General features: G+C 38.4%; 1 protein-coding gene across 2 annotated transcripts in view; it reads right to left on the bottom strand.

The window, feature by feature from the left end:
* Positions 1-1,599: 1,599 nt before the first annotated feature.
* The window catches only part of ugdh (UDP-glucose 6-dehydrogenase), a 34,352-nt gene continuing 24,215 nt past the window's right edge, over positions 1,600-11,736 (bottom strand). For both annotated transcript variants that reach the window (XM_061916137.1, XM_061916146.1), the window contains exons 11-12: positions 9,286-9,396; positions 1,600-1,931 (exon numbers count right to left, since the gene is read on the bottom strand). In XM_061916137.1, coding sequence (XP_061772121.1) covers positions 1,833-1,931; positions 9,286-9,396 — 210 coding nt within the window. In that variant the 3' untranslated portion in view covers positions 1,600-1,832. The remainder of the gene's footprint in view (positions 1,932-9,285; positions 9,397-11,736) is intronic.

The raw sequence follows: 11,736 nt of genomic DNA, 5'->3' as shown, positions 1-11,736 counted from the left end.
TTTAGAAAAGTATCAAAATATATTTTGTTACCGGAACCAAAGTTTTGGTATCTGGACAACCCTACTCAGCTGTAATACACATGTCCACCACTTGTGGCAGTAAAGACAATATCCAACAGAAGAAGTCTGGAGCTAAAGTCAGAGAAGTTTAAGCGCAAAAATCATGACTAAATTGGTGAAACTGTATTTTAAATTTATTGACAGTTTGGTTCAAAGCAATAATGTTAACACAAATTAATGATGTGAATTCTCCAAAGCATTCACACACCTTTTTGTCTTCTTCTAATCCACATTTTGGTGCGCTCTACCTTCCACATTTTTCACCCGTTTGTTTGCTGTTGTTTTTGTCTCTCTGTCCACGTACGTTCCTGCAATCGTCGAAAAGTGAAAGCGTCTTTACCTTGCTGTAGGAGAAGGTCGGGGGGGCTCCGCCTCTGAAATGACCGCGTCCTGTGCGTACTGAACTGCACAGGAAGTGATGTCACCAAAACGGACACAGCCTAAGGCTTGCAGCGGCACACAAAATGAACGAATGAAGTGTTGGCACAGGGACATATTTGACTCCATCTAAAAGGGTGGCAGAAAGAGGAGTTTGTACAAAAGCGGTGAAGTTGTCACGTTGTGTAAATGGCAAATAAAAAAAAAAAGAATACAATGATTTGCAAATCCTTTTCAAATTATTTTCAATTTCTGGGTGTTGTTGATAAATGGCAGTGGCTTCGCATAGTACAGTTTTAACTTGCACTTACGAGTGTAGCAACAGATTGTAGTTACTGACAGGGATTTTCTGAAATGTTACTGAGCCCATGTGGTGATATCCTTTACACACCGATGTCACTTTTTGATGGAGCACCGCCTGAGGAAATCGAAAGTCATGGGCGTGCCGCTTACATATAGTGAATTCTCCAGATTCTCTGAAAGTTGATGCCTTTAACAAGTTTCAAAAAAGCTGGCACAAGTGGCAAAAAAAGAGTGAGAACGTTGAGGAATGCTCATCAAACACTTATTTGGAACATCCCACAGGTGAACAGGCTCATTGGGAACAGGTGGGTGCCATGATTGGGTATAAAAGCAGCTTCCATGAAATGCTCAGTCGTTCACAAACAAGGACGGAGCGAGGTTCACCACTTTGTCAACAAATGCCTGAGCAAATTGTTTGAGAACAACATTTCTCAAGCAGCTATGGCAAGAAATTTAGGGACTTCACCATCTACGCTCCGTGATATCATCAAAAGGTTCACAGAATCTGGAGAAATCACTGCATGTAAGCCATGATATTACACACCTTCGATCCCTCAGGCGGTACTGCATTAAAAAGCGACAGAGTGTAAAGGATATCACCACCACACTTCAGAAAACCACTGTCAATAACTACAATCGGTCGCTACACCTGTAAGTGCAAGTTAAAACTCTACTATGCAAAGCCACAGCCATTTATCAACAACACCCAGAAATTGAAAAAAAGTTGAAAAGGATTTGCAAATCATTGTATTCTCTTTTTATTTACCATTTACACAACGTGACGACTTCACCGCTTCCGGGGTTAGTACACGGAGGTTCCACCGCACGGACACGTTTTGGCCACTCGGAACAACCACATTCAGGACTCATGAGACTTTTTATTGCATTGGCCCTTACAGTCATAATCATACAGAGTTGTGATTTATAAAAATATAGATATATTTTAAAAATCATATAAAATTGCTAATGTAGTAAATACTGGAGTAAAGTAGCAAGTCAGATTTCACTCATCAATCACCTGGTCCGGATTTCTTTCTTCTACGGCCAACCTTTTACAAAACGCTGGAATGTGTCGCACGTCGAGGCGGTTTTTACATTTTGGCTTTCTTGGTGGGAGGCTCGCTGGCACAGATGGCAGCAGGGGTGTAAGGGATCCTGGCCGCCACCACTTTCTTCCCGATGGTCTCGATCTGTCAGGTGAAAAACACGTCAGAGGGTTAGTTGTATATTGTAGCGTCCTGGAAGAGTTAGTGCTGCAAGGGGTTCTGGGTATTTGTTGTGTTGTGTTACGGTGCGGATGTTCTCCCCAAATGTGTTTGTCATTCTTGTTTGGTGTGGGTTCACACGTATTTGTAACAGTGTTGGCGTTGTTTTTACGGCCACCCTCAGTGTGACCTGTATGGCTGTTGAACAAGTATACGTTGCATTCACTTGTGTGTGTGTGTGAAAAGCCGCAGATATCATGTGACTGGGCTGGTGTGCAAAGGCAGTGCCTTTAAGGTTTATCGGTGCTCATTACTTCTCCCTACGTCCGTGTACCACTCTGACAGCGGCGTTTTAAAAAGACTAAAATTTTACTTTTAGAAACCGATACCGCTAATTTCCGATATGACATTTTAAAGCATTTATCGGCCGATAATATCAGCACTCCGATATTATCGGACATCACTACAAAAGACCCATCCATTTTCTACCGCTTATTCCCTTTGGGGTCGCGGGGGGCGCTAGTGCCTATCTCAACTACAATCGGGCGGAAGGCGGGGTACACCCTGGACAAGTCGCCACCTCATCGCAGGGCCAACACAGATAGACGGACAACATTCACACACTAGGGACCATTTAGTGTTGCCAATCAACCTATCCCCAGGTGCATGTCTTTGGAAGTGGGAGGGGCCTATCCCCAGGTGCATGTATTTGGAAGTGGGAGGGGCCTATCCCCAGGTGTATGACTTTGGAAGTGGGAGGGGCCTATCCCCAGGTGTATGTCTTTGGAAGTGGGAGGGGCCTATCCCCAGGTGTATGTCTTTGGAAGTGGGAGGGGCCTATCCCCAGGTGTATGTTTTTGGAAGTGGGAGGGGCCTATCCCCAGGTGTATGTCTTTGGAAGTGGGAGGGGCCTATCCCCAGGTGCATGTCTTTGGAGGTGGGAGGAAGCCGGAGTACCCGGAGGGAACCCACGCATTCACGGGGAGAACATGCAAACTCCACACAGAAAAATCCCGACCATGGGATTGAACCCAGGACTACTCAGGACCTTCGTATTGTGAGGCAGGCGCACTAACCCCCTCTGCCACCGTGATGTTCTACAAAGAACCAATGGCCTAAAATATACACATTAGTGCAGCAAAAACAAACAATAAGTACCATCTGGAAATCTTTGGATTCAGTTGTTTTAATGTTTTTGCAACACATTTAATTTTTTTGTTTTTAAAAAATTGGGTCAATGCAAAATACGCAGTATTTCTAAAAATAAGATCATTTGAGTGTCATACGTCAGCAATAAAATATATATACCGTATTTTTTCGGACTATAAGTCGCAGTTTTTTTCAGAGTTTGTGTATGTGTAAAATTATTAACACGTAAAATATCAAATAATATTATTTATCTCATTCGCGGAAGAGACGAAGAAAATGTCAGCAATCGTCACACACGCGTCAACCAATAAGAATTCGGTGGGGGAGGGTCATGGCAGAAGTGCATTGTGGGTCATGGGATGCTAACTGCTATATGCTATATCAGGGGTCGGGAACCTTTTTGGCTGAGAGAGCCAAGAAGCCAAATATTTTAAAATGTATTTCTGTAAGAGCCATATAATTTTTAACACTGAACACAACAAAACGTGTGCATTTTTAAGTAAGACCAACATTTCTAGAGTATAATAAGTCTCTTATTCTTCATAATAACATTGTTATTATGAAGCTAACTATGGAGGGGGTGTGGCCTGCGGGCTTGCAGCGAAGCGGGGTGTTGCCAGGATCGGCCTCAAAATCAGCGACAGGTGGGTAAATGGCCCAGCTGGGCCTGGTTATCTCATCACCTGTCGCTCTGTTTATAAGCAGCAGCCAGGAGGAGAGACGGGGTTGGGGCTGGAGCCGGAGTGCGAGCGAAAACGAAAGACAAAAACACAATTGCTGTAAAGCAACAGAGACTTATTGAAGAATAAAACAATATTGTAACCCTGAAACAGGCTCTCATGTCGGTGCTTGGTGGTCTGAAGAACCCCCAGGAGGGCAAGTCCTACACTAACCAATAATAAATAAATGTGAATTTGTGAATTATATTTTATATAGCGCTTTTCTCTAGTGACTCAAAGCGCTTTACATAGTGAAACCCAATATCTAAGTTACATTTAAAGCAGTGTGGGTGGCACTGGGAGCAGGTGGGTAAAGTGTCTTGCCCAAGGACACAACGGCAGTGACTAGGATGGCGGAAGCGGGAATCGAACCTGCAACCCTCAAGTTGCTGGCACGGCCACTCGAGCTATACCGCCCCAAATTACTTCTTACCCTTAATGCAACTTCTTGAACAAGTGCGGCAGAAAAAAGGATGCATGAGCATGTTTTATATTTTGAACGTTTTTTTTAACACTGTGATTACAAGTGGAATTATTCATTACTTATCGTGTTAAGCAATGTCAGCTCAGATTTATCCGAGAGCCAGATGCAGTCATCAAAAGAGCCACGTCTGGCTCTAGAGCCATAGGTTCCCTACCCCTGTGCTATATGCTACTGCCCTAGCTATTAAAATGGATCATTTCATCATTGGCGGTAACTTATAAAAAGTGAGAAGGGCTGAACAAAAATGGCGTTGAAAAGGAAATCATGTACTGCAGATTACAAGCTGGACGTAGTGAAATATGCAGCAGAAAAGGACAAGAGGAAGCGGCGCATACCTTTGGAGTTGGCAGAGTTGTTTAGAAGCCACATCGAGGAGGAAGATTTCATGGGATTTATGGATTAGGAGTGAGAGATAGTTTGGTAAAGGTATAGCATGTTCTATATGTTATAGTTATTTGAATGACTCTTACCATAATATGTTAGGTTAACATAGCAGTTGGTTATTTATGCCTCATATAACCTACACTTATTCAGCCTGTTCTTCACTATTCTTTATTTGTTTCAAATTGCCTTTCAAATGTCTATTCTTGGTCTCCCGTCCAAGGGCAAAACATAGTAACTCACTTCTAGCTGATTCTGAGAAAACAAAGTAAAACCAATCTATGTTGATGCTGTCTCACAAAGATCTACAAAGTCATCAAAGGTGTAGATGTTTTCTTCAGCTTTCATTTTCTTGCCGATTGAGCCATGGGTTGAATATCTGCTCTCATGAAGGTGTGCCCTTTCTCCAGATATTTGATCACAATCTCAGGTGGGGCCCATGCTGCGTTTGTGTACAGCGTCCAGTTTTTACTTTGAGCTCCACAGTTATCTGCCCAGAAGAGTATGCGAGGGGAAGAATAATGAAGGTGCTTGCAACATCCTGGGCCAGTCTTCCAAATATCCCCCCGTGCCATAATATCACATAATCAGCTTGACCGTCGGCCCCCATCGGTGCAAATGTCTCATTAAAGACAATAAGGCGACTGACAAAGAAGCTCCGATTGCTCCCTTGAGATACTAGGTTTTTCTGTTGTATCTACGCGGTTATGTGGTAGTTGCTAGGTCCTGCCATGCGCGTAACAGCTTACAATATGGCATACACGAATGTAAAGCATATCACCTAGGAACTCCAAAATTATTATCAGCTCAGTTTTGACCAACATTGAGTTACTGGGTTTTGCCTTTGGACGGGCGTGGTGTTGGGTTGTATCAAATAAATTTCCCCCCAAAAATGCGACATATGTTTTTTCCATCCATCCATCTTCTACCGCTTATTCCCTTTTGGGATTGCGGGGGGCGCTGGCGCCTATCTCAGCTACAATCGGGCGGAAGGCGGGGTACACCCTGGACAAGTCGCCACCTCATCGCATGTTTTTTTTCCTTCTTTATTATGCATTTTCGGCCGGTGCGATTTATACTCCAAAAAAACAATATATATATTTACTTTCAATGCTAGAAATATTGACATATGTTATGCATGCAAACATATATTATTTTTAACAACTTTATATTTACATGAAATTTGTTTTTTAATGTTTAACAGCCTTCTTGTTAAACATTTTTGTATACAATGAGAAAATGCAAAATACCGTATTTCCTTGAATTGCTGCCGGGGCGCAAATTAATTTAAAACCTCTTCTCACTCCTGTGCTTACCAAAGGCATGCGGTAAAAGTAAGCATGCGCTAATTAATTTAAAACCTCTTCTCACTCCTGCGCTTACCAAAGGCATGCGGTAAAAGTAAGCATGCGCTAATTAATTTAAAACCTCTTCTCACTTCTGCGCTTACCAAAGGCATGCGGTAAAAGTAAGCATGCGCTAATTAATTTAAAACCTCTTCTCACTCCTGCGCTTACCAAAGGCATGCGGTAAAAGTAAGCATGCGCTAATTAATTTAAAACCTCTTCTCACTCCTGCGCTTACCAAAGGCATGCGGTAAAAGTAAGCATGCGCTAATCATTTTAAAACCTCTTCTCACTCCGGCACTTACCAAAGGTACGCAGTAAAAATTTGAGTCTGATGTAAGCTTGGACCTTAAATGCTACTAAATAGATCTTAATCTTCTTCCCTTTATGCGATTTCAAATTACCGGTATTGAAATCAGCCTCCTCCATTTTGCAAATGATGACAGGAGAAGTGTCACTCGTGACGTGACGAGTTTGACCAGGCGGTAATTCAAGGCATGCGCTAATTATTTTGCGAAGTGAGTTGGACCCAGCAGTAATTCAAGGAAATATGGTACACAATGTTTCTAAAAATAAGTTCAGGTTGACGATAATTTAAGTGTCATAAGTCAGCAATAAAATATATACTTTTTTACTTTCAATACTAGAAATATTCACATATTTTATACATATATATATACATATATTACTTTTAACAACTTTATATTCAGATTAAATTATTTCTTTAATGTTTAACAGCCTTCTTGTTAAACATTTTTGTATGCAATGAGAAAATGCAAAATACCGTATTTCCTTGAATTGCTGCCGGGGCGCTAATTAATTTAAAACCTCTTCTCACTCCGGCACTTACCAAAGGTACGCAGTAAAAATTTGAGTCTGATGTAAGCTTGGACCTTAAATCCTACTAAATAGATCTTAATCTTCTTCCCTTTATGCAACTTCAAATTACCGGTATTGAAATCAGCCTCCTCCATTTTGAAAATGATGACAAAAGAAGTGTCACTCGTGACCTGACGAGTTTGACCAGGCGGTAATTCAAGGCAGGCGCGTAATATATGCCCGGCGGCAATTCAAGGAAATACGGTATGCAATGTTTCTAAAATAAGTTCAGGTTGACAATAATTTAAGTGTCATAAGTCAGCAATAAAATATATATTTTTTACTTTCAATGCTAGAAATAATCACCTATTTTATACATATATACATACATATATATTACTTTTAACAACTTTACATTCAGATTAAATTATTTCTTTAATGTTTAACAGCCTTCTTGTTAAACATTTTTGTTTATAATGAGAAAATTAAAAAATATGCAATATTCTATAAAAATAAGTTCAGGTTGACGATACTTTAAGTTGAAGAAATGACTTCTGCCAAGTAGTTTGGAACCCAGGTCCAAATTCCACGTGGACTCAAAAGTGTCATTAGTCAGCAATATAGATCTTTTTTTACTTTCCATGCTGGAAATGTTTGGATCCAGTTGTTTTAATGTTTTTGTAACACATTTAATTTTTTTGTTTTTAAAAAATTGGGTCAATGCAAAATATGCAGTATTTCTAAAAAAAAAATCATTTGAGGGAATAAGCGGTAGAAAATGGATGGATGAGTGTCATACGTCAGCAATAAAATATATATACCGTATTTTTTCGGACTATAAGTCGCAGTTTTTTTCAGAGTTTGTGTATGTGTAAAATTATTAACACGTAAAATATCAAATAATATTATTTATCTCATTCGCGGAAGAGACGAAGAAAATGTCAGCAATCGTCACACACGCGTCAACCAATAAGAATTCAGCGGGGGAGGGTCATGGCAGAAGTGCATTCAATCAATCAATCAATGATTGATTAAACATTTTTGTTTATAATGAGAAAATGAAAACATTTGCAATATTCTATAAAAATAAGTTCAGGTTGACGATACTTTAAGTGTCATACGTCAGCAATAAAATATATATTTTTCACTTTCAATGCGAGAAATATTGACATACTTTATACGTACATACACATATTACTTTTAACAAAATTACATTCACATTAAATGTGTGTTTTAAAGTTTAACAGCCTTCCTGTTAAACATTTTTGTTAGTAATGAGGAAATGAAAAGTATGCAATATTTATAAAACAAATATATATACAGTACAGGCCAAACATTTGGACACCTCCTCATTTAATGTGTTTTCTTTATTTTCATTGTAGATAGTCACATCAAAACTATGAATGAACACATGAGGAGTTATGTACTTAACAAAAAACGGTGAAATAACTGAAAACATGTTTTATATTCTAGTTTCTTCAAAATAGCCACCCTTTGCTCTGATTACTGCTTAGCACACTCTCTGCATTCTCTCCATGAGCTTCAAGAGGTAGTCACCTCATAGTTTTGATGTGACAATCTACAAAAAATGCATTGAAACAAGAAAGTGTGTCCAAACTTGTGGCTTGCACTTTATATATAGATCATTTGTATTGCATTACACCAGTTTAATGGCAGTTTAACTCATTTACGCTCATCAAAGCTCTGATGATTATGCTAATGATTTTCTGGCGGCTAAGCGGCTCAATTACACCAAAACAATATTTTCTTGTTTTTCCCCAAACGGCTGCAAAGAAAATAATTTGATGTACATGGTAAAAGCATAACACATTAGTTAGTGAAAAATAAAGCACACCTTTGAAGCTCATGGAGAGAATGCCAAGAGTGTGCGAAAAAGTCATCGGAGCAAAGGGTGGCTATTTTGAAGGAAGTCAAACATGTTATTTCACCTTTTTTTTTGTTAAATACATAACTCCACATGTGTTCATTCATATTTTGATGTGACAATCTACATGAAATTAAAGAAAATGCATTGAATGAGGAGAAGGTGTGTCCATACTTATAGCCTGTACTGTATATATATATATATATATATATATATATATATATATATATATATATATATATGTCTTGATTGGATTATCCAGAGAATAGTGCTCGATACAGTGGTAGAGCGCAATATGTATGTGTGGGAAAAAAATCACAAGACTACTTCATCTCTACAGAACTGTTTCATGAGGGGTTCCCTCAATCATCAGGAGATTTTCTGATGATTGAGGGAACCCCTCATGAAACAGTTCTGTAGAGATGAAGTAGTCTTGTGATTTTTTTCCCACACCTACATATACATATAACATATATATATATATATATATATATAGCATGTATATAAAATGATGGACACAGTTCCTTCGAGGTTGGGCTGTAAAATGCATGCTTGCCTGGAAGCCAATGTCCTGGAGGTCAGCATGAAGGTGGTCCAGCACTCTGCGGCCATCAAATATAAAGGCCGGCTTCAGCATCTTCTTGTGAATCCTCTCATAGTCCAGCTCCTGAGGTGACATCAACCAGGTTATGACACAAGTTTTAGTACTGGAGTACGTGGTAAAAAGGTGAAAAGGTGACCTTGAACTAGGGCTGGGCGATATAAATGGAATATACTTGATATATTGCAGGTTTGTAAAGTGCGATATAGAAAATGACTATATGGTGATATTGGAGTATACGTTCTCACGCAGTTGCTTTTAGCTGCGGGCATTACACTGCAGTCTTTTCCCACTCTTTCTTGTCTCTGCTTCTCACAGAGACATAAAACAACATAAAGCAACGTCCTACACTCTCGCGGAGCATGGGTAACGTTAGCTGTGGTGCTAGCGGAGTGGTAACACGAGAATAATACAGTGCAAATCTGGTCAGAAATAAAGGAATAATTCATTCCCAAGAAAAACAGAAGGGGGTCCATCGTCTGGCGGTGGTTTGGCTTCAAGCGGGAAGATGTTGAACAGACAACCGTAATACATCAGGTATGCGGCAAAAGCGTTCCTGCAAAAAGTAGCAGCACTGCTAATTTGTAGAATTATTTGAAAATCCCCCTGCTAGAGCAGACCTGGGCAAACTAAGGCCCGGGGACCGCATTCGGCCCGTTAAGCTTTTCAATCTGGCCCGCCGGACATTCCCTAATAATTATTTTAGATCTTTAAGATGTAAACGGTAGCTGCCATTATGATGTGTAGTCATGTTTTCTAATGATCGTAAGTCTTGAACTACACAAAGTTTTTCAATGGTTGGACTCTGTGCTTTTGCATGATGTACTAGCTACTATGGTCATCGAATTAGCTACTATGCTCATCTAATTAGCTACTATGCTCATCTAATTAGTTACTATGGTAATTTAATTAGTTACTATGGTCATCTAATTAGTTACTATGGTAATTTAATTAGTTACTCTGGTCATCTAATTAGCTACTATGGTCATCTAATTAGTTACTATGGTAATTTAATTAGTTACTATGGTCATCTAATTAGTTACTATGGTCATCTAAGTAGTTACTATGGTCATCTAATTAGTTACTATGGTCATCTAATTAGTTACTATGGTAATTTAATTAGTTACTATAGTCATCTAATTAGTTACTATGGTCATCTAATTAGTTACTATGGTCATCTAATTAGTTACTATGGTAATCTAATTAGTTACTATGGTCATCTAATGAGTTACTATGGTCATCTAATTAGTTACTATGGTCATCTAATTAGTTACTATGGTCATCTAATTAGTTACTATGGTCATCTAATTCGTTACTATGGTCATCTAATTAGTTACTATGGTCATCTAATTAGTTACTATGGCCATCTAATTAGTTACTATGGTAATTTAATTAGTTACTATGGTCATCTAATTAGTTACTATGGTCATCTAAGTAGTTACTATGGTCATCTAATTAGTTACTATGGTCATCTAATTAGTTACTATGGTAATTTAATTAGTTACTATGGTCATCTAATTAGTTACTATGGTCATTTAAGTAGTTACTATGGTCATCTAATTAGTTACTATGGTCATTTAATTAGTTACTATGGTCATCTAATTAGTTACTATGGTCATCTAATTAGTTACTATGGTCATCTAATTAGTTACTATGGTCATCTAATTCGTTACTATGGTCATCTAATTCGTTACTATGGTCATCTAATTAGTTACTATGGTCATCTAATTAGTTACTTTGGTCATCTAATTAGTTACTATGGTCATCTAATTAGTTACTATGGTAATCTATTTAGTTACTATGGTCATCTAATTAGTTACTTTGGTCATCTAATTAGTTACTATGGTAATTTAATGAGTTACTATGGTCATCTAATTAGTTACTATGTTCATCTAATTAGTTACTATGGTAATCTAATTAGTTACTATGGTCATCTAATTAGTTACTATGGTCATTTAATGAGTTACTATGGTCATCTAATTAGTTACTATGGTCATCTAAGTCACAGCAGCTCAGAAGAGGCACCAAGCAGTGTGGGTGAGGAGTGTTTCCAGCCTGAAATGTGGGTGTCAGGAGATTTTTACAACAAAGTTCTAAAGCTTAGTGATATATCAGATTGTGTATTTTATTTTTTACCCCTTCACCTTCATATTTTGCTGTGTTTGTTGCGTTTCGCTTGATTGTAAAATATGTCGATGGTGAGGGGGTGTGACGTTCCTAAGTTGTCAATATTCAGTGTTTTATCCTTCATAGTCAATATTGTAAATCCCACATTATTTATTTTCATGTACAATCTGGGTGTCTCATACAGTAAAAAAATAATGAAATATTCTTCTGTTTTTTAAGGCTGTCTGTCATATTGTTTTTATTGTGATGTTTTGTATTAATGTTCCTAAAAATAGATAT

This window comes from Nerophis ophidion, linkage group LG01 (assembly GCF_033978795.1).
Source record: "Nerophis ophidion isolate RoL-2023_Sa linkage group LG01, RoL_Noph_v1.0, whole genome shotgun sequence".
NCBI classification, from domain to species: domain Eukaryota; kingdom Metazoa; phylum Chordata; class Actinopteri; order Syngnathiformes; family Syngnathidae; genus Nerophis; species Nerophis ophidion.
This window is presented reverse-complemented; position numbering and strand designations above follow the sequence as displayed.